Source organism: Plectropomus leopardus, chromosome 10 (genome assembly GCF_026936395.1).
Source record: "Plectropomus leopardus strain MGB_pleo_1.0 chromosome 10, ASM2693639v1, whole genome shotgun sequence".
In the NCBI taxonomy this organism is placed as follows: Eukaryota; Metazoa; Chordata; class Actinopteri; order Perciformes; family Serranidae; genus Plectropomus; species Plectropomus leopardus.
Window position 1 is genome coordinate 7,926,613 of NC_142185.1, and position 24,936 is coordinate 7,951,548.

General features: G+C 39.6%; 1 protein-coding gene across 2 annotated transcripts in view; it reads right to left on the reverse strand.

Moving 5' to 3' along the window:
- col18a1a (collagen type XVIII alpha 1 chain a) overlaps positions 1 to 24,936 on the reverse strand; it is a 99,009-nt gene that overhangs the window by 54,701 nt on the left and 19,372 nt on the right. Inside the window, exon 1 of one of the 2 annotated variants that reach the window (XM_042494721.2) lies at positions 18 to 466. The exons of the other annotated variant lie outside the window; for it this stretch is intronic. Coding sequence (XP_042350655.2) covers positions 18 to 372 — 355 coding nt within the window. The 5' untranslated portion in view covers positions 373 to 466. Of the gene's footprint in view, positions 1 to 17; positions 467 to 24,936 lie in introns of those variants that run through there. 2 annotated transcript variants of the gene reach the window in all.

A 24,936-nucleotide genomic window follows, 5' to 3' on the forward strand; every position in this document is an offset into this window, starting at 1 on the left:
AGAAGATGTGCCATTACCAGGTTTACGTATGCGTGACGAAATCCTTGCTGTTCCCCTTTCTGATGCATGTTCGTGCTCTGGCTGCGTTGTGGGTATTAGAGTGGTGAGTCCAGGTCCCTCAGTCTGTACAACCTTTTGGATCCCGTGTCCCTCATCAATGATCTCCGCTCCAACCCTTGCAATATTCTCTGATGGTGATTCTCCACTACCTGCCGGACTGCCAGACCCTTCATGGTCCACTGTTGGGGGCAAAGTTGTAGTACCAGTCCAGGCCCAGAACCAAGCATCAGAGTAGACCACCCACAGGGTCAACAAAAACAAAACTCCAAACTGGGTCCTCATTTTAGGTACAATTTTAAGTCCTGACCACATCCACCAGCTTGATCAAGCTCCCAGAGTGAACTGTGACATGTCCACACTGCCACCACACTCCTCACACACACTCTCCAGCTCTGTCTCAACACACACTCTACTATGCAGAGAGGAAAAGTGAAGAGGAGTGCCCCATTCAAAAGAGTGAAGGGGGAGAGCAGGAGGAGGTGTGCTCCGTATTGGCTGCCCTGGCAATATTTCCTCTCCTAACTCCTCCTTCCTCCTCCTTCTCCTTTTGTCACAGCAGTGAAAAGCGATCTCTCCTGCTGACTGATACCTTAGAATTACGGCAGCTTTGCCTTTCAATGTACAATACTGATGCTTTCAGTGTTTTACAGAGAAGGGCAATTTGTTCCCCTTGACTTGTTCTCTTTGTTAAAACATGATAATGGAAAACTACAGATCTAGCTTTAAAAAAATGCAAACTGTTTAAAATTTCAGTGAGAGCTTAAGTTGATGTTGTGATATGTTTAAATCTTTTAGAATCTAACACAGTATCTTATTATAGTAATTGTATTATTTTATATTTCAAAACCACTACCTGTAAACTAAGGAAGTTCAATACACCAAAGCCAGTGAAAGTTTTAACAATTATTCCTCAATCTAAACTGTCAAATTCAAGCAATTAATTCATGCATATCATCTAGTCTCTGCATAGATTTTCCCTACACTACACGTTGCCATTCATTGTTTAATCCAGTTAAGACCCCTGTTTTCAGTGCTCTGTGGTTTCACAATAAACCACGACTCACTTTCTTGCCCAGACTGGTTTCTCATACTGCCTGCCGTGCTGTGATCAGTTGACAGAGACCCTCAACATCTGCTAATGGGAGATTAGTGTTAAAAGGAACAGGAGTTTTGTGCAAGTGTCTTTCTAATAGCACCTGGGTTTAAACTACAGGAAGGCATTTTGTGCATGTAGCCTGCATCGCTGATAGGGAACAAGGGTCATTTGTGCAAAGTGTGCAATCCTCTCAATGAATGTTTCAGATGCTTATGTTGAGATGCATAAATGTCTTGATAAAAGCTGTCATGGCGTGTGGCCACTGATGATCATCCCTGTCTGCAAGATCATGTTTGTTTGAGCTAACATAGTCAAAGGATCAACAACAATGGCATTAAAAAGTATCATGGAAAATACTAAAAGCTATAAAATCCCTGAAAAATGAATACAGCCATCATCTATACAGCTAACAAAAACTGCAAAGACTAGTTAACTGTGACCTATTACAGAAAATAACGCAGTATAGCTCACATAATTATCACAAGGCCAAGCTATTTTTGCACTTTTTGCCCTGATGGCAGTTTCAATGAAAGAAAAATATTGTGTCTAGTCATATGAAAAGAAGCTTCCTTTTGGGTAAAAATGACTAAGGGACTTGTGATTGTCTTGAGCTGGTGTTTGTCTGACTTATTTACAAGAACATTTGTTCCTTTAAGGAATAAAAAAGAAAAGAAAAAGTTTACTTGCCACCATTGAAATAATTTTTAAAGAATCTTAGATCATAAAGAGTGGTGATCTAAGGTGTTTTTATTCTCAATTCAGCGGCAGAATTCTGAGAGGCTAGTTGTAGCATGATTTCATGAACGGAAATTACTTGACCCTCTAGGCAAGAAGGAGTTAACACTCCTAACCAAGCAATTGTTCACTCTAAACCTGTCAAAAACAGACAATTTAATTACAGCAGTTGCTTGAGTAAAAAAAAAAAGAATGACAACTTTCTGTGGGAAACTCATTCTCAAGTTGACTTCAAGCAATGCTTTTCAAGACAAGGGCCATCACGAAATGTTTTAGGAAACATTAAAAGTGGACGGCTGAATCTCGGCACACAAGCCCATTTTCCTGTGGCCAGACAAACTTAGTGATTAAGGCAATCTTTCGTCAGTCTGTAAAATAAACAAAATGTTTATAGTAGGGACTTGGTTAATAAACGCCGGGGTAATAAACTCTGTCTTGTGATAGGTAATGATTAGCCTTAAAAAGTAATTCTACCCCTGCTAATGGACTATGGTTTATTGCATTATTGTATAGACACTTCTTCAGCAAGAATTTTCACAGGGGTCGTTCTCAGACTTTGAATGAGAGTTGACAGTTTTGTGGTTTTACCTTGTGGTTTTATGTCCTTTTTGTAAACAGTTTGTTTTTTTATGTCCTATTTTATGATATTTATGCTATTTTTTCTTATCTATTTTCTGATGTGCAGTACTATGGTCAACTCTGTTGTTTTTAATTGTGCCTTGTTAATAAATGTAGACTGGATTGGAATTTGGAAATCAGATCAATGTAACTTAAAGAAGGCAGAGGTGCCTTTACTGTTCTACACTTCCCATCTCCTGCGGGGAGTCCCACCTGCATGATCTGCTCTTTTATTTTGTCCCTTTCCGCTCTCTAAAAAACACAAGATGCCAAATCCCAATCACTCACAGAATCCAGACAGAAAGAAGAAATCATCTTTAAAAAAATACTCTAATCAGTATTCCAAGGATGGCACAGAATTAGCCTGAAGATGTTTTTGTATGACAGCGAAAAAAAGATTTAACAGAGTCCTGAAATGTTCATACACACTTACTTACTTAAGTGGGAAACTTGCCAAAAGACTTGGGTGGCCAGATATATACCCTGTCACCTTAGAACTAGGAGACAATCTTGGAAAAAGCTGTCAAGGAACAGACAAAATTGCACTTAATGATGGTAGTGCTTTTGTGCTTATGGAGTGACAGTTTTTTCAGCACAGGTAATCTGCAGATATCATAACATGCCTTGAACTTTGTCAAAAGTCCCTCTTTTTCAGCATCCCTTTAATGTCGGCTGCTGCCGGAATAGAGTACAGGCTGCGAGTTTTAATGACAACACGGCCAGAAGATTTCCTGTTTTCAGCAGCGGCATTTGTAATTGGAACAGGTAATTACAGAAAGGATGGTTGAAAAGTCTGCACTGTGCTGTAATAACAAAGAAAAACATCCACTGTACTTTGCAGATGATGCATCTTTTTGAGGGAATCAAATTCAAATTGGGCAAAAAAGCAGTCATTTTCATATGTGTTATTATGTGTTAAATGTGAATTCTATAAAACAGCAGCAAGTATAACTAGATTACTGAAGTGGTTCCTATCCTGGAGGCCGCTGTGCAGTTAAAAGATGTCTTTTAGAAGGGTTTAAGCGCGTCCCTTTGACACAGTTCACATGCTGGTCACTGCAGCCTGCTGATAGAGGACTATTATCTCAGCAGGGTAATCTAAAGGGCCAGTTCACCCAAATTACATAAAATGAATGTTTCAGTGCTTTGGCACCACCGATGGAATTCAAATCACCCTCACTGTATTTGACTGGTTGCAGATAATTTAGCAGCAGAATAAACCAATTACAAAACCAAAAGTATCTCCATGGCTCAATACAAAGACATGTTTTAGACGATTTTGGTGAAGTGACCCAGTAACCTGTCAAGTATAAATTTAAAATGTTTAAAGTTTGCCAGAAAAGTAAAAAAACTAGATCATTAAAAGAAGATAACAAAATCCCAGTATATCATTACTCTTAAAAAACAAACATTGTGGGGAGCATTGGTGTCCTGAGTAGAGAATGAAGTCATGCTACATCTGTGTTTGTGAATATTATATATTTCTTCACCTTTAAGAAATGAAAACCCTAATTTATACATGCAGATATTGCAAAATGGCTTCCCTTAAAAATGTCTGTGATGTCTGCGACCTGTGAAATCCTGAGATGTTTGAGCAGGGGATGAACTGAAATTCCAGGCCACCCTAGTGTCTGTCCTCACAATACAGAGACAATAGCATGAAACCTAAGACCAGGAATGAGTCTGCTGGCTGAGACCATCAATGGGAGGATAAATGATCAACTAATTACAACACCAACAAAACCTGCTGAACATAATCCACAAGGGGCCAAAGGCGTCCAATTTTCTGCCACTGCACAGTAGTATTTTATGCCAAACTGTCATTCAGCTTTCCAAATCCATCTGCAGAGTGCCAATTTCATCAGTGCTAAATATAGCGTCTCCGAATTATTAAAGAATACGAGGGGCATGTGTGTGAAATGCAATCTAGTACTGGAAAGAGAGAAAGGATATATTTGTGGTTTATAATATGGATGTCCTCATCAGATCCAAAGGATTGATCAATGTATTTTTTTAATTAATTTTGTAATGCTGCAACTCCAATAAATAGAGACACATTTTTTTATGTTAAACTTAAGCTGCTGCACCACTCTAAATGGAATTTATTTTTTTTGTTTATTTTAAGTGAAATAGTTTTGCGACTGACAATGTTCAGCTATAAGAGTACTTTGAAGTGGAATTGTGACTATAATACTCATTTTTAGTTTTCTGTACTTTTACTACAGTGCTACACTAAGTGGTTTTGAGAGCAACTCCTGAAGACATTTTTTAGTTTGTTTACTTGGTTAATTTATTTAAAAAATGCTGCACTAAGTGGATTTGTGATAAGAGCTATATAAAAATACCTAGTTTACTTTGTTATTTTGTAAAAATAAACTGTCAAGCATAACAATCTTAATAACTTTAAATTACTGCACTGTGTGCACTGTGCAGCTGTATTATCCAGGTAAATATAAGTACTCTGTGTCGGCAGATAAACAGTATCACATGGCTCAGATCGGGATTAGGGACAAAAAAATTGATCAGGACATTAACACTTAAACACTAACACGGCAAGTCATTTTGACCTACAGTGTAACTGCTGTACAAACGGAGAGGCATGAAACTAGAAGTATGTTACAACCCAGGTTAACAATACAAAACGCAAGGGTCTATTTTCTGTAGCCCTCAAAGCAGCTTGAGGGCCTTTTGGCAGCCCTCCCTGCACCTTCACTAGTGTTATTTCAGCAAGCAGGGGTCGTTGACCTCTCGCTGTGAGTCATAGTGTAGTCACCGTCACAGCCGTTACACAAGCATTAAGCTCAGAGGCACTCAGAGCTGGGAATTTAGAATGACACACATAAATTAGGATGTCCACACAGACACTCATGGACGCGCCCACATATGCTTGCACACACACACACACTCACACACCAAAAAACTAACACAGGCTGCAGTCACACAGCATGTCACCACTGGTGCTAACAGACACAAATTGGAGAGAACATATGGCTAGACACACACACACAGGACTGCCCTGCCTGAGCTGCAGGTTGCAGCTGAGCTGTAGTGTAAACTTATCTCAATTTGAATCAACCACAGAAATTTGAAAAAGCAAAAGGAAATACCTGTGACACAATCATCTTTTAATCTTCAGCACTGTGCATCCACTCTCTCCACATGCTTTATTTTTCTGTTGGCAAAAAGCAAGCCTGTATCCCTGAGCAACAGGTTCTATTCAACGGCTTTCAAGCTAAATTTAAAGCATGTTGTGAATCTTGAAAGCCGCTTTCACATATCTAATCCCTTCTTTCAAGGGCACAATTAGTAATTTGTGGTCATGTACCCTGATCGATCTCGTCTCATGTGAATTAGTGCATGTGTAATTAACTGTATGTCCCAGAATGTCACTTCACTGTCTTTTGAGTAAAACGTTCACCTTGCTAGATGGCAAGCATGGTGGCGTCAGAGAGTAAGACAGTCACTGATCCCATGCTGAGAACAGAGAATAAACTGCATTTGATTAAAAAAAATAGACTCTTTCATTCATCCCTGAATGAAAGAGCCTAATTCAAATGACATCTCCTCTTACATCTCTAAGATCTTCTGCCAGTGAATGTGTGTCACGGACTGTGTGAGACAGCCTGCGAATGAGAGGTGGGGGGTTGGCTAACAGAGTGGAGGTCAGAAGGTCACAGCTATCAGATTAGGAGGGAAAAGGGGTCCCGTTTCCCACAAATAGAGATTTATCACAGTCCTGGAGTGGCCTGCAGGCTGTGAGTGAGTAACCTTGTCAACGGGGTAAATGCTTCCCACTCAAAAATGATTTTAAACTCAAACAGTTCAAATTTCTTTGATTTACTGTTGATGGAAGAGCTGCAGATGAGCAAAAAAAACGTTAAAGCAGTGCTGGAGCGCATACACACTACAACACTGGGGCAAACATCACAAAGGACTGCATTGGTGTGGGCGTGAAAAGACGAAATATGAATCAGGTAGTCAAGTGTAAAGCCTCAACAAAAGGCTTTTTACACTCGCGGGGGTGGGGGTGGGGGGGTTGTTCCTAAAATGAACTGTCTGTCTGACCCGCTGTTCTACCCTGTCAATCACGACACCAAACCATCCAAGGTTTAATGTGAGGAAGCATTTTGGATTCAACACCATTAATGGAAAATTTGCAGATAAAAGTAAGACTGTAACTTCCTTTCTGTAGTCAGTGGCAGTTCTGAAGCCAGCCTCAAGTGGCCGTTCAAAGAAGTGCAGTTTTTGGCACATCCATGTTGGCTTCATTTTTTTTAGCCCTCGATGCTACTCCTTGGATTGCCGCAATGTTAATGGTAATCCGAAAGCCCCATTAGCCCTTTATTCTTGTGTTTGGAGATTGAGGCCATTATAACAAGCATTGATCGAGACCTGAAACAATCAGTAAATACATGGTTTCAAAAGGAAATGGTCAATGATTTTTGGCATTCTCTATCTGTGGCGAGTAGCAACAGTGATAGAAATTGTCTCATAAAAACACTAATTCTAACCTTAAGTTAAAGGAAAGCGAGTTTGCAAACCCCATCACAGGGCTAAGTAAGCACTGATTTGTTCATACACTTCTTTCAAATCCCTGCAGATCTTCAATATTAGGGCAACATTTGGTTGAAAAGTAGTAAAACTACTGATCGCTTTAGAGACTGCTAGGCTGCATCTTTCAAGTGTCTCCACTGAACAATCCAGTATCCTGTAGAAAGAGACAGCCGGGGCAGACAGAGCCCTGCGGGGTTCCTTGCAGTCCTGCTCAGGCAAGCAGAAACAGCTTGGCTGTCACTCTGAATAAGACACATTCCATAACAACAGGAGAATATGTAGCCTTAGGGGGCTAAACAACAGTTACAGTATTGGAAAGAGGTACTGTATATGGGATAAAAGGGAGGCACACATGTTTAATGCATTGAAGCAATGTCATTTTCTCAGTAAACACGCTCATTTCTAAGAGCAGATCAAAGATAGACTGCTGTTCTGCACAGAAATTGCACCCTGAGAGTATGACAACTATATGTTCCACTTAGTGTGAAACACCATGAAACCCCCTGGTGACCAATGAGTGATTGGTTCCTTTGTTGATTCTCTGGCTTTAGATTTAATCAAACCCCATGAACGATGTATGTTTTGAGAACTGCTACTCAAGCACCAGCACAACAGAGGAATTCTTTACATCACTGTATGTACATAAACTCTGCTAAAAATAAATCACAGCCACACAGTCACTGAGATGGGTGCAGTCTTCAAGTCAAATTAAGGCAGGAACCAGGGAATTCCAGTTTCGCTCAGCTGCATCATCACTCTCAGGGAAAACAGCTACCGAAATATTACAATGGTTAAAATAATTATTTAATCAGGTCATAACCTGAAACGTGATATGGTCTTAAAAAGAGATGTGATGGGAGGAATGACCTAAGAACTGAAAAACCAACTGCCAAAATCAAACAAATCCCACTGTAAAAGGACTACTTTTTTGTCAGTGACTCCACTAATGTTGCACTGTGAAGTCAGAAGATATGGAAATGTCTAAACTGTAATTGGCCCATGATTTCTAAGAGGTGTTATCTTAGCTAATGACAGATTGATTCTTCTGCCTAAAACAAAACTTCACAGAGGAGATGAGCTGAAACTGCAGAGCACACACTGACACGTACAAGCTGTGTGGGCTGCTTTGTGGACATTTTTTTTTTAGAGAATAGGTTTATTATTGCCGTGTATAAACAATATTAGTTGTCCTGTTGGAAAGAAAGAATATTCTCACTGTTCTGCTGATCCATTGGGATACACAATCTTTACCACATACTAAGCTGAGGACTACAGCTGCATCCGAAATAACAAGCAGCATGTTAGGAAATCTGATTGTGGCGTAATTTCTGCCTGCAGTATCTCTTCACATCACAGAGTAGCGATGCTGTGAGGAAATAGCTCCCTCTACTGTTTATAATGTGAGCCACTACTACATGCAGTCAAATAGGGTGACAAACTGCCTTATGGAAGTACTTAATTTCTGCAAAGATGGTCTTTATGTAAAATCAGGTTGGTTGTCTATTCAGTAAAAAGACGTAAATACTTTCGAAATTGGTGCTATCTAACCAGAGAAAACAGAGAAAAGAGGATTGTAGCATTCACTTTTGCTTTAAGAGGTAGAAAACCTACAATTCACACCACGCACAACGTGCCACCAGAAAAATAAACATTTCAGCTGGGGATTGATGTAATTCAAGTTTATAACTTTGACACAATAGTGGCCAGCTGGTGACAAACAATCTCACATTACAGCCAAACAGAGCACTAAAATATGTTTCTATAAGCATTTTAGGAGAGAAAAAGGCAGTGCAGTGAACAAATCTTGGTTTATTTTGATCTGTACTGCTTAGTTTTTCCATCTGATCTCCATTTTTTGGCATCTGTTTTCACTGTAGAAAACATGCAACTACCAGAATGCACTGCACTGTACCAGACCAATAAACACTTCCACTCGTGGGTGAAATAATGTGAGCTCATCAGTTTGACATTATGTCGGCTGGCTGGTAACAAATTATCTAATATTACAGCTAAAAAGTACACTAAAATAACTTTCTACAAACATTTTAGGTAACACATGCAACTTAGTCACAGAATCTTGGTTTGTATTTGATCACGAAGTGGAGATTTGGGCAGTGTTTATATAGAGGGAAGCTGGCTGATAATCAGCAAAGTACCCCTTTAATTACACAGCCTTGCCTCAGTTGTCTGTTATAAACCGTTTAATTTTTAAACAAAATGCAGCCTCAGTAGAATGAAAGCAGTTTATTATGTTTTTCATTCAGTGGAGTGTAGCTGACTGTATTGTCTCACAAAGAATACGATGTTAACAGACATTGCAAGTTCACAAAAATCAACATGCTGTCCCACATCCTACCAAACGATGACAAAAAGCAAACCTCTGTAGACAGGTGGTGCTGTCCTAACAAAAACACACCTGTGGAAAATCAAACACAATGTCCACACTGCCTGTCAACGGCAGACAGCACCTCCTGGCAGATAAGGCACGTGATCAAGAGAAAACTTTTCTCTTTTTCTTATTTTTACAAAGCTCTGAAGTGTGTTGCTGGAAGGTAAAAGTATGTGACTGTGCTAAACACTGTTTAATATGATGCTCACTACGATAACAATCTAATTACAAGGTGTTTATTTTCATCAGCAACATCGACGTGGTGGCCGAGCCTCGAGCTAAACTCTCGACACACCTGCACTGTTGATGTCACAGCACACAGAAAAACCACAGACGTGTTCACAGTTATTATGTTTCCTGAATAATGGAACTCGATAATTAAGTCCTTAAGTTGCCGGCTGTCTGACATTTAATAGCCCATGAGATGACTTGCAAGACGACGTATGGAGAGATTATACAATTATCGCCGCTGCCAAAGCAAACCTCTTTTTCTCTCGAGCAAATAACTCAAAACAGATTTTTATCTTTGTGTAAAATATCTACATAATCCGTGTATTGTGCTTCAAAGACACGAGGAAGCGCTTAACACCATTTCTGCTGGTGCTGTTCACAGTTTTCATCAGCAGAGGGAGACGGATTCACTGTCAGGTTTAAGACAGGGCTCAATGGGACACTGACCTTATTACAGTCCAAAGCACCCAGGTCACACGTCTGTCATCAGCATGCACACACACACACACACACACACACACACACACACACACACACACACACACACACACACACACACACATACACAAATATCAAATGAGGGACGGGCAGGGAAGACACACACAATGACAAAGTCCACTCAGGTCATCACGGGGAACAGAGCCTAAATATTTAGTTACACTAGCCTGCAGTAAAGTGCCGTGTTGCACACAGGCGTCTAAATGAGGAAGTCTCCTCCAACTGCTTTTCACCAGCACCTAGCCTCAGAATCACTACGTATGGAAGTTATTTTTTTATTACTTTAAGTAATGGTAGTTTTATTTAATAATGCACATTTTATTTTATTTAATCTTTTTAATAGTAATAATAACTTCAAACTTGCATTTAAAGCCAAGTTATACACTACAAAATATATTTTCAAAATATTGTAATGAAAACATTATACTTAGTATAGCTCCCTACTTAATCAAAACAATTAAATAAAATGAATTTAAATTTTTTTATGCCTAATATTTGAAATGTCAAATAAATACACTAACAACAAAAATCATACTCTTTTGCTTCAAGTGGTTCCTTACAAACCTGAAAAATTTTAAAAAGTTAAAACTGTGTTTAAGGAAATCCTATGCACTTAGCGCTGAGAGATCGTTGTATATAGAACAATGTGGCACTGCTTGTTTGTTTTTTCTCTATAAATTGTTCTTAGTTTTAGAAAACCTGAATGGTAGTTCAGTTCCTTGCTTCCCTGAGTTGATTATTCAGAAGAATGACACAAATACTTGGAAAATAACTAATTTTACAATGCCTTACACAATAAAGGATTGACAAAAGTTATACATTTAAAATTGATTTAAAAAAAAAATATATATATATATTTTTTTTTTTAACATCAATTTTAAATGTATAACTTTTATATATATATATATATATATATATATATATATATATATATATATATATATATATATATATATATATATATATATATATATATATATATATATATATACAAGAGCTCAGTTCTATATCAAGTCTTACTATCAACCACTGGACACAATCTGCAGCTTTTTTATACTTATTCTTCGCAAACCTTGAATCTATATTTGTACATCTTACATTGCTTTATCGTGTGCATTTAAGAGTCAATTCATTTTTCAAAGGACGGCCCGCCGGGACTTGAGGTGAACTTGAAGTAGAGGGTCATCCCGCTCTGACAAATCATTTACCTGCTCTCTAGACCTGAAAAGAATGGAGAGGGACTCTCCCACACCTGGAATCTAGACACTCTGCTTGTCTAAGATGGGCAGGGTTAGAGGGTCGCAGAGTTGGAAATGTCACACTCAGGTTAGCTACATATTTACTACAGAATATGTGGGTCTGATGACCTGTTTGACTTAACAACAAATTTCAAATAACTGTATTCTTATAATGTTTTGTCACAATAAAAACACAAAGCATTTGAAAATGGGATTTCAGCAAATTCGACAGGGTCTTTTTTTCTCGTTGTGGTGGAGGACGGGGTCAGCTGCAGGCGCCAGGTGGCTACAGGTCAGAGGATTGGGCCTGTTTGCTGGAGGGTTAGGAGTTTTACTCTCAAAACCAGCTGGGAAAATGTGGATTGAGGGTATAAATGAGTGAAAGTGTCACCTCCTTTGATGAACTGGCAAAGAAGGTGCTTAACCTTGAATAGGGGCTGCTCACTAGCTCATAATAAATGACTGTAAAGAGTCGTGTGTCAGTCGTTCAACCACTTGGCTGGAGTTCAGAATAATTTCATTATTATAACTTTTGTGTATTTATGCTTTGAACAGCTGTACTTGGTAATGCACAGCCCTCCAACAAATCACACTTGTGTGCAGAATGCAAATTGAGTGAGTTCAGTTTGATCAAATGCAGCCTGTTAATAACATCTCCATTTTAAATCACCAAATTGACAGTTGGGGGAAATGAAAGAAGAAAATATGTCATGTTTTCATTGGTAACCACCAGTTGAGGGGAGTGTGGAGGCGGAGAGGTTAGTAGAGGAATTGCTTGGACCAGCTGTTTCCCTGTGGGTGCCTAACAGGACAGTGAAAGGCAAGTCTGAACCTTTCCTTCCGCAGACATGTGACACACATGAAAGAGGCCAAGGGGTCCAATTTGGGGCCAAATGCTATTTTGTCATCTCATAAAAAATGAAAGATTCCAAGAAAAACAACGAAGGAAAAATGCTTCAGAACTGAAAAGCAGATGCGTATGCAGCCATTAAGACACTGGCTCAGATTTAGAGGGGTTAATAATTTCAGCTTTTGTTAAATCAGCTCATCACCAATCAAAGAGAAACCCTGGTTTTTGCTACATGATCAGCTATGGTGTTGTGTTTGGGCCAGCTGGTGATGACAACGCTGTCATTTTCACTTCACACAAAGATGAAACAATGCGGAGATCGGAAGTCCGGCATTAAGGGTGTTGACTTTGGGGATTAGGATCCATAACCGGATGGGCAGAAAAAAGAGAAATTATCCAGATACTTCTTTGAGAGGCATCTGTAAGTGACTGCAGGGAAATGGAAAACAAAAATGACATCCTTTAAATAATCCTTTGACCTTTTTGTTTTCTCTTAAAGAGGTCATGCCTGTTTCTCTGTGACATGTCTGTGCTAATATATACAGGACACTATGTTTGTCCCCCGAGGATTCGTTTGTGCATATATTTATTTTTTGTGTGGGTTGTTGTTTTTATTATTATCCTTTCCCAGAAGAACAGCCACAATGAATGTGGGTTATGAGAGTTTCTGTATACAGTGTAATCTCAGGGAAATGGAGCATGGGGAGAAACTCTTGATCCCGAAGCATCAACACCAAGACAAGTCAAAACTAGAATTATCGCTTCATGGTTGTCTGCCTCCACCAACGACACAAGTATCAGTTTCCATCCATGTCTGTCCAGACTTATATGAAGCCATGACAGTATATAATGCTTCAAATATGGACACTGCTGCACAGAAGCTACAAATTCTAAAATATGAACTTCACACAAATCCTCCCATAAGCAGCACAGAAGATCTGTACAATCAGTAGTTTTAAGGTGGACAAGGCAAGTGTCACCAATTTAGTATCTGACCAAATTTCTCTCCTTCTGTTCCTGAGTTATGGCGCTGAACAATGGCCAGAAAGTTGACCTTTAGGATATAATGTCACCACTTTATCATATTATGCTGTTAGTTAATTGTATGAAATTTTGTCATAATTAGCATATGAATTCCTAAGTTATGGCAAAAAGCATGTTTTGTGAGGTCATAGCCACCAAAATCTAAATTCCGTTTGATTATAACTGTTTTGTGAAATGGTCTGCTGTCTGCAAGTGTTGCCTGACAATAACTAATAATTTAAACCACAATTAACAGGCTGGTTTCTTTAACTGTCACTCAGACAATCAGCCTTTAGACATCATCATCATCATCAAAGACATCAAAGAAATCATGATGAAAGACATTATGATAGCCATATGGCCTAGCACTAATTAAAGTAAAATAGTTAATATAGCAAGGAATGAATCGGGGCTTGTGGTTTGATAAGTCACTACCATTGCATTCTGTCAATTACAATACAGGCGTAGCAATGTGTATCACCCCCAGCGCCACTGTCTCATCCAAATTTGGTCACCCCATGGCTCCAAAAAACCCAAAATTGTGATGGCCAAAATGCCAAATACAAGAGTTGAAAATGTTTGTCCACAAATCAATAGATGAAGCCACAGTGGCTACAACCACTGCATTACAAAGTCTGTGATTTAACTAACAAGATTAATTTAAAAAAAAAAAGTTAATTACATATCTTAGACCTCACCATAGACCTTCCATCTTTGTTTTATTGTTTTAGTTGCTGCCTATAGTCAGTACTGTAGCAGGGAATAAGCTCTTTATAGCTTGATCAAATGAACTATTAAAAGTTCCCAATTTTTTAAAGGTAAATCAAGTAAGATTTACGACTAAAAGCCTCATATAAACAGGAGAGAGATTGGGTGTTCTTTTGGGCTTGCTTTGTTCCATTAACATGATAACCAAAAAAATCTCACTACTGTGGCCAAGTCCCTTTTTAATGTGGGTTTTGACTTCATGTTTAACTTTGCGAAATGAGTAATTGTGCTGTTTACCCACATTATTTAAGAACTTCCCGTCACACAAAGACTTTGGCTGTTTTTCACTGGTGACCTCTTCAGTGTTTCTCACCCGTGTAATAAAAGGCATGGCAGATAGACTGGTAGACTTGGCTTCGGTGCAAACCAGCCACCGTCATTTTGGATCATTTTGTGTGATGAGCCAAGACATGAATTTACTGGAGTGTTTTTTTTTTGTTATTACTCACCTCATTCCCGTTTTCATTCATCCCAACCTTTGTGAACACTGTGCGAGTCAAATTTATATTTTAAGTATACACAAGCGTGGTGCCAGAGACTTACTACTACTACCACTGTCCAGAGAAAGACAGGTTTATCTATAAAGCTCAACTTAAAGTGTGGTTAGTTCATGTGTCAGGGTTACCGCAGAACACTCAAAACAAAGCATTTTGGATTCATTGCAGATGATATCTCAGTCTCAGTGGCTCACACTGTGTTTATTTCCGCTCACTGACTCATGCCAAAATGACTAAAACTTTGTTCTGCAGCTAAAAAGCATGAGTCAGGATAAGCAGAGGCAAATCGGAAATTTCTCCCACTTGCAAACAGATGGAGGGGAAATCCAGATGCCTATATTACCAGACAGTCAATAACACCAGGGCCTGGCCTTTCATGCTGGAAGGATTTGCAAACATTTATGCTTTTACAAACGTTTATGTCGCGTTCACAAAGATGCTCACGCTAGACAAAGCATTATCTGTTCCAATCTGTTCAGCTTTATGGATAAAGAAGATTGGGAGGCATGAAACAATGGTTTGATCCTAAAAGAGGCTGCCAATCCCTAAATCTAATAGCATCCCATGTGCAACTAGTTGCACAGTAGATGTGCCGAATGGGAACCACCCAGGTTGTGATTCCAGCTAACAGAGATTAAAAGCACACAAGTATATCTGCTTTTGATACATTTAGTTACGGTACGTGTGTGTGTGTGTATGTGTGTGTGTGTGTGTGTGTGTGTGTGTGTGTGTGTGTGTGTGTGTGTGTGTGTGTGTGTGTGTGTGTGTGTGTGTGTGTGTGTGTGTTGAGGGGCACTTGCACCTATATAAGCCAGGGAGTCTTGTTGATACGAGAAGAGCAGAAATTAAGCCTTGGATTTTACAAATCATTGGGTAATTCCAGCAATGTCAACCAGGCCATTTCCTCAGCCTCTTAATCCCAAAATGAGTGAAGCATGTGTTTAAACATCAAAAGGTCCTGGGACTGTGTCCGTTAGGGGAGCATTCTTCTGCGACCATGCCAATGAATGGGAGTCATTTCCAGAAGCTTTACTCAGCCGACCAAGCATTAAGTGCCCTCAATTGGTCTATTAGGGGAAAAAATGACTATAAATTCAATGAAAAACTTTTTGGTGCAAGGCAATGTCATCACCATATCACGCTGAAATCATTAACTTTTATTAAGCTTCACATACCTGCTCATGAAACGTACTCCCAAAAGAGTGTATTTGAAAAGGGGCAGGGAAAGGAAATTAAAGGGGATCTACGCACATTTTGAAAATTAGCACGCTATTCTTAGGGTCTAATACAGTCCAAAACTAAATATGAACAACTTTGACTAAAGCGCTAAAATTCAAATTTGTGACATCAAACAGCATAAAGTCTGGAGCTGCTCCAAAGACGATAAACTCGAAAATATGTTCTAGATGACACTAAATGCACCCAGGCTGAAAGAATGTTCTGAGTATAAAGGTACATTTTCTGTTTCAAAACATTCCACTAAATTAGAATAAAACTCATTTGGGTATTTCAAAGAATACAAACACTCTGTGGGTCCATAAAATCAGGCTCCCATTCATTGTCTATGAAGCAGCTCCAGAGTTTATGCCCTAAGACATCCCAAATTTGAGACTGAACCTTTCTAGGCCAAAAATATATTGGAATTCTTAATTTAGTTTGTGTTCCTCTTTGACAACCTGTATTGTGCTGTGTTTAATAGAATACACAATTACAATATTGTGACACAATTGTAAACAAATATCATATTGTCACTATAGCTGGGCATGCATTTTATTATGTTGTCAGTCCACAAAAAATGCCAGGTAAAAGAATAAATAAATTTAAATAAATGCTAAAAACAAACGTGGCCTACCTTATATTTACATAAACCATTTCCAAAATACTGCTTAACCTTAAGTGTAACAGTGCCATACTGTAGATTACAAAGTTATACAATGCTGTATAAAATGCTGACAAACTATAAAGTCCAAACTGATATTTAATTAAAATGACTACATTTATCAATCACGCCAAAAAGCAAGAAGATTTATTATCAAATTTATGAAAGTGTGTAGACAAACAGTCAAATACATACATACACACACACACACACACACACACACACACACACACACACACACACACACACGCACACACACACGCACACACACACACACACGCACACGCACACACACACAGAGAGACCTCCTAATGACCTTTGCAGGGTCATGTATTATGATGATGGCCGTTTAAGCCATATTTCAACCCAAAAAATGTTTGGAACGTACTATGACAACTGAGGAGTAGATTACCTGGAAGGCGTACATGAAATATTTCTAAGGATACTCTGATAGATTTGTTCCACTGTGTTGTCATTACTGGAAACCGGAACTGTCAAATTCAAGTTCAAGTTGATCACTCTTCATGAAGGATGAAACATTTTACTGTCACCTTTTAAGCCTTTAGGGGTGAGTGTATAACACTCAAAACACTGACTTTGGTAAAGTGAACCATGGTGCTACCCTACCACAGAATATTAACTTTGCGCCTCTCGTGTGAAAGCATTACAGTCAAGCTGCAGTGGTAACCATCCATTTCTCAGAGAATTATCATAAAAAATAAAATTTAAATTAAAAAAAAGTCATTTAACACTGTTCTGAATGCATACATGATAGTCACAGACTGGTACTTTGCTCTAAAAATGATTCAATTTTTTTTTTAGGAAAATAGTTCAGAAGCACATGCAAATGGAAAGCTTAGCAATGAGTCCCCGAGGTGCACCAAGCATACACCATACACATCCACACTTACAGCCATTCACACATGACGTACGTTTTACAGAAAAGGCATATCAAAGGAAATTGTTTTTTCAAGTTTTGCAGATCCATTCTAATAGGCAAGTTGTGGAGGAAAAATCAGGATTAAAAAAAGAGGAAATTCTGTGGCTTTGCATGCTCAGTGGAACTTCATCTCCATGATCTACTGTAAGCAAAGAAACTGTTTGCAGATAAAAGCCCCTTGTGCAAGACAAGACAATACAAGCATGCAAAGACGGTGGTAATAAAACCCCAGAATACTGCTGACTCATCTTCGGCACACAGCAGACTATCCAAAGACACAAAAACACCAGGGTTCAGGATGAGCTCATAGCACCTCCAGAGCAGTGAGACATTTTGATTACACTTCAGTGATAAGCAACTTAAAGATGACAACCACCACTAAAGCAATGTTCAATCATCCTGTGATTTGTGTAATTATAAACTTTTTTTTCTTTGCAATAATGATAAAGATAGCTGTTGCAAAACTGTGGTAACATTTAAGATTTTTTCCAAGTTATACTGGCCATACCTCTTGGGTTCATTCACTAATTCCAGACAGCCAGTGGTAAAGGTGTTTATTTGCTGCATTAGAACCCACCTCTAAACGTCATCTGACACAGGCAATAGTAGATTTTTAACACTTTCACATTCAAATCGCTGTTTCGTATTATTTCAGCCATTTGGGAACACACACGGAGAACTAAGAAAGAAAATGTCCCTGCCTTCAGTTCCTATGATTTGTGGTTTATTCTTTCAACTACTGCAGCGTGCTCTTATTCCCTTCACTTATATTAAGACTCACCTTCCCTTAATCATACCCCTGTCAAGCCAGCAGACAAAACAAAGCACCACAAGACACTGCTGCGAGGTTTAGGCTTCCTGTTCCAACAGGGCGATAAAAATGTATCAATGTTTGATATAATTACCCATACACATAGAAAAAAGAGGGCACTAGTCAGTCAGTCAGTCATTTTCTGTAACTGCTTGTCCTCGTAAGGGTCGTGGGGGGCTAGAGCCTATCCCAGCTGTCATTGGGCGGAAAGCCGGGTACACCCTGGACAGGTCGCCAGACTATATATAGACAGACATAGACATATGGACAGACAACCATACACGCTCAGTGTCACACCTAAGTGCAATTTAGAGTCACCAATCAACCTGAGCTGCATGTCTCTGGACTGTGGGAGGAAGATGGAGAACCTGGAGAGAACCCATGCAGACACAAGGAGAACACGCAAACTCCACACAGAAGGGCCCCTGCCCACGGACCGAACCCTATTCCAACTGGGTTTTGAACCAGGGACCCTCTTGCTGTGAGGCAACGGTGCTAACCATGACGCCACCGTGCCGCCCAAGAGGGCAAATGCACCTTAAATGCAAACTGCCACCAGCCGTTACACAGATGTAGAAGATGAGACCAGCAGCCAAGCTTTTGTGTACGGTGACATTATTTTTTTTTTTTTTTACAGGTCCAGGAGCACTAACCATGTCCAATAAACTGACCTTTATGCAAAAGATTGGTGTTCTTTTAACAGTAAATGAGTGTGGTCATTGAGTTTAAACCCAATTCACTGGAACATTATGATACCAAAAAAGGACATAAGTGTTTAGATGCTGTGTCAAAGCTACGTAAACAGTCAGGACAAATTATTTTAAAGAGAGAAAAAACGCAATAAGGACCGGACTGAATAAAACAACAAACTGAGAGAGACAGACCATCCTTGACCAAAAAAGGTCTTTCTGCAATGTCCATCTTTTCTATCTTCAACGCCCCCACCCCCGGCTCCAAAACCCCAAAGTGAAAACATTCCTACTTAAATTATCTAATTAGAACAAAAGAGCCTCTCTACAAAAAGGGGACAAAAGGGGGGAAAAAAGCATTCCAATCGTGTTGGTTCAGGCTTTGCAATACCAAAATGCTTTAAGTGAAAGAGGAACGGCAGGCAGGCGCACCAAAAGTATCGCCCCAGGGCTGTGGTTTTGTGTGGTCAGTCAGAGAGGGTGGAGTTTTCTACCACCTACAGCCTCTCGGAAACAAGACAGTCTGACTCAGTGCAATTATCAGACAGGAATCTGTTTGCACTTTCAAGTGGGTTTTTTTTTTGTTTGTTTGTTTGTTTTTAACATGAATGGACGGAAATTGTGGCACATCAACAGTTTTACAACCTTGTGTGCCCCTTCACATCACTTTATCTGAATGTCCGGTCCAGACCAGGTTGCCAATCAGTAAATAAAAGTAAATTTCAGCAAAAACTACACCCCTGAGTTGTAAGATGAGAATATCAGAGAGCAACATGAGTCACTGCAAACGCCTCTTATTTCCTCAAAGTAGGAAAAACTGCTGCAAATAATGAATCTTTATGCCGCTGCACAAACTTGTACGCGGGGGAGTAGCAGAATCAAGTGTCGGATGATGGATAAAACATGTCTAAATGATTTGGGCGAGGGAAAACATGGAGGTGTTTTCAAACCCCATGTGATTTACTTCACATCTGTAACACTTTCATTGGGCATAAGGAAAAACGCAGATGACAGTGTAGGAGGAGGGAGAGACAGCAGAAGAGAGGTTGCGGCAGAATTTGTCATCTTCCAGACATATAACAGCAACTGGATTACTATGGGCCTCGATCACTTAAACAGATGTACAGGGATTTCCTTTGTCATTGCTTTGCATTAGTCATTTCACTAAATGGCTGCAGATGGCTGCAGCCATATTTTTTCACTGCAGGGACTTAAGGAGGGGATATAGTTGTAGCCGCAATTCAAATATAATTTTTAAGGGTTGTTAAAGGTCATTTTTTCTAATCACAATCAATCGCAAAATTTCAATAGTATTAATTAAATCGATTAATTGTCTTTGTTAATCACGTTTTCAATCCCATTATTTTAAATTACAAAGCACTCATGTATTCAATTCTTACAAAATTGTCTTAATTAGGAATAAAATGACAGCTGCTGACAGTGACGAGCGCAGCGTTTTATCCAAATTTCAACATTTTTCGACTCTCATTTTTCATTGGAAAATGGACAGATGAATTCAGAACACATTCAGTGTTAAATTAATCCCTATGGATTTATTTTAACAAGTCTCCAAAAAGACACAGCAGTTCAAGGCTGGATTACAAAGCTTCTGAAAGTGAAACGATCACACCGGAGCTCTTGTTGGAGTGGCAGGATGGCGTTAATGTTAGCTACTGGGCTAAAAATAGTCTCTCGCTCACACAAAGCATTACAGAGATATTTGACATTAATGGTGAGACTCGTACACGCAGCTCAATAAGAACAGTGTTGTTGTGCGCAGTCTATTTTCACATAATATTAAAGTGGAGAACACAAATATCCATCATCCATCAGGCATTTACCTTGCCTGAACACAGATTTTATTAGCCCTCTGTAATCGTTAATGTTGAGACCGGTAACAGAAAAAAAGCTTCAGTGATCACACAATGCAACCAGGTAGCGTACACTCAGTGCACTGCAGTGATTTAGCCTTGAGATAACAATCAAGACATTTACTCAATTGACCAAATGATTGATTAAAGAGTAGCTAGAATTTCAGTTGACAAAGATTTTCTGAGAGTTTAATTTGAGGGGCCACCTGTGGGTCTGCGGACTCCCCACAAAACCTATCACCAAAAATGTTCGTTTTCATACTGGGTGAACTATACAGCAGGACATAAAAAGGGGAAGCTACAGACAAGGACATTTTTTTATTTGATTCCTCAGCTGGCCTCAACTGGCCCAGGTCAGTCACCTTCATCCAGCTGAGCATGTGTTTTCTTTACTTAAGACCAGATGGTAAGTAAAAAAAAAAAAAAAAAAAAACCTGAAGCATTTCCACAAGAAGTGAAGCTGGCTGCTGTCTGGGCCTGGCAGAGCATCATCTGAGAACCTGGCATGAACACTCCGCATTGTGCAACCAAATATTGAAAAAATGTTGTTTATTTTTGCCAGTAATTTTCTGTTCCCTAAAATTGTGATATTCTATTCCTACATTGTTTATGTGGATAAGGACGCACCAAAATACAGAAAGTGAGCAACACTTAAAATCTCAAAGCCACTGGGTGATTCTAATCAAATGAGCTGCAGTACAAAAGTTAACGCAACTAAAAATGAGTCACTGTTACGATACTTTGTGACTAAGTTACAGTTGCAGACTTGGCACTGAGTCTTCAAGGACAACTAAACATCACCAAAACTTACAAGACAGCAGTGAAAAAAACAGGAAGTGTCCTAAAGGATTATGTCATCTGGACACAATACTACTACCTTTTAAAGTCTGGGTGGGGCGTACAAGTCTGGTCATCTGAATACCTGCTCTCTTTACTTGTCCCTCTTTCTGTTCCTTGTAAGTTAACTTTTATGACCGGGTCTGAGGAGAAATGCAATGGGTGTGGAGGACACTTAAATGTACACAGGCTGTCCTTGTAGACGAAAGACAAAATGGGAAGGCTTCATCCTTTCATCCCTGGACATCAAAGATTTGACAGAGCCGAGTGGGCTCACCCAGACCCCCAAGTACAGAGCTGAACAACCTAAACATTCCAGCGCTCTCTCTCGCTCACACACACTCTCACACACACACACACACACACACACACACACACACACACACACATACATCAGTGTATCACTCAACAGCAGTGGGCCACTACGCTGTCCCTTCACAGAGCACATAATGGTCTGTTGTCTTTTCACTGTGGTCAGCGTCATACACTGTATCTGACAATTTTCCAATGCTATCATCCTAACGTTTTCAACTTCATCTTTTTTTTTTTTTTGACATTTGGGCCCAGTGGATGAATCCCATGACTGTGTTGATCCCTCGCCTTTTTCTCTAGTGCCACCACCAGGCCAAATAAAATACTACATGTTCTTTTCAACATTTATGGTAAAATATCTGCAAGACTAATGACATTCCAATTGTTCTCCGAGATATAGGCCTAGCGTTTGGTGTTATCCTGCCAACATACCAAATTAAGATGGTAAACATGGTAGTGTGTTGTGATATGATATGACATGATACTGGAATTTCTAACTACGATTTAACTTGAAAAATCCCAATGTTAGTGTTTAGCCCAAAATACCTTTAAGGCTATAAATACAGCCTCTTGGTGGTGCTAGCATGGCTGTAGACTCTAAATCTTAGGGTTTCCCGCATATTAATTTTTTTTTGGTGGCCTGCCATGATTAAAACATCTTGCCGCCACAAATTGATGTTACAGTTTTGGGAGATGGACCATTCATTAAGAACACTATTTGGAATATATATATACCGGTTATTCGGTTATTCATTGCACCACACTCTCAGAGCGCAGATCATATTCTGGGCACAGATGGAGCAGCACAACATCAAACGCAGCTGAACTTCATTGTTCATTGTCCTTGGTAAATAGTTCACTCTCCATCACCTCTGCAGCAGCTGCTTCACTCATCTATTGATCTATTCTGTTCAGCTCTGATCGGATCAAGGGATAAATGATTAATTAATTTTCAATTAAAAGTTGAGATGAGTTCAATCTAGACTGCATTCACGAACTGGCAAAAACATCAGAATTTAGAGAGGGGATGCAGAATGATAAAAAACATAGATGGTACTTCTGTGGGAAGCATTGAATCTTGTGTCCTAATATCGCTTATATTAGGTCACAATATAAGTTAAGTAAAAACATGTTTAAAAATAAGGGGTTAGTAAGTAATTTAGAAAAACAAAAGTTAACTCAAGCACTGTTAATACCCACTTCTTTCATTTTCTTGGACTTATTTGTTTGTGTTCTTTTCCCCCGTCAAATTATTCAGAACATGTTTTGCTTTGGTCTCAGTCCAACTGCCCTGGCTGCCAAAATGAAGACAGATGAATGTGATTATCGTTACTGTCACACGCCTGGCATTTATTTATTCGCATTTTTAGGTTTCATGTCTACTACACTGTGGTGCTATATGTCCAGGCCTTTCAGATTGAAACTTCAAAGGTTTTTCAGAGACAGTGTCAGCAGCATTTAGCTTTTCTGACTGCTTTAAAAACTGTCAGCCTACTTGCTCACAAGTCAAACCGGGACGCTTTGAGCTCAGAGGGCACACAGACTAGATCTCAGAGTCCTGCAGTGTTTCAGTTGGATGGTGGGAGAAGTAAGTGAGAATACACGGCTATTGTCTGCTCTGAGGCATTCTCAACAAGCTGTGACTATTCACCAAGGCGACTCCACTGTGTGTGTGTGTGTGTGTGTGTGTGTGTGTGTGTGTGTGTGCGTGTGTGTGTGTGAGACAGAGGAGGCATGCCGACCCCTCACTTTGACTTTAGCCACTGAGCTTATGGCCATTTGGACTCACTGAGGGGGAGCAGAGATAAAGTGAAGTCAGGACTTAGAGATGGGGCGAGGGAGGGGTGAGGTTGTGACAGAAATCCTTCACCTAATGAACACACACACACCAGAATTTGGAGCTACACACAGCTTAACGCCATGGCATTTCTGGCAGCAGAGGAAGGTGAACTCCAGTTGGGAGGAGGAGGTGGGTGTGTGTGTGTGTGGCCTCGTTTTCTTCGTTCTGACAAACAATGCGCCATTCAAATGGAGAATAAATACAACAAACACTACAAAAGGTATGCCGCAGCGGCTACAAATTGTTACAGGAAGGACATTCGGAGCCTGGATTTCATGAAGCCACACAAAGACAGAAATCATTAAGTGAAAAAAAACTGATGAAGCAGCAGGAAAAGTTGCACTTTTCTTTTGTGTCTTTGTTTCAAGCTTTTGTTAGACAATAATACTTCACCAGAACCTAAACAGCTCAAGATGAGTGGCACATTTCCAACCTTCTCCTTCTGCAAGAAAAACACTACTATGATCCCACCTTCACAATAAAAGACCAGGAAACTATCCGTCACGGCTTGTTAGTATGTGATGAGCGTACATAAGCATTTAATAACCCCTGGGAGGGCTCTGGCTGCTGCTTAGTTCTATGATACACCTTCAAGGGAATAACTTTCTTTTTTTTCTTTCATTTAGAATGAAATGATAACACTCACACAAAAAAAGATTTAAGCTGATAATTTGCAGGTACAGTAGGTGAAAAGTTTTGGCTCTGCCTTTTTTAACCTGCAGAAAGGTACAATGTGCAGACTTTTTTGCCTCCTCGACTTAATAGGTAAGCCAATCTTATAAGTATGCCGCTTCTGAGCCCAGATCAGACCTATTAGGTAACGCTGCAGTAACCCAATAGCACTGCCTCGCTGTATGGGCTGAGCGGCGGTATGCGCGGCCGGAATGTGTCCAAATACCTGAGCAGTGGCAGGACAGAAAAAGGCGTATGGAAGTTAAGGAGCAGGAAGTGAAGGCAAATACACACCTTGTATGAGCCAACACATCCTGATGGCTTTTTCTCCTGACACAGTTCAAACACTATTAACACCCACACATCCGCATTGTCCTACATCCTTTGAAAGATCGTCTGCCATCGGCTCGGTTCTCCATTGAGTTTATCAAGGAGTTATTTCTTGCAAGTGTACTTTTCACCCCATTGTGAATTTCCAGTGATGTATTAAACTCTTGGAAGGTGGCCAAAGTCTTAAAGCAAGGCCCT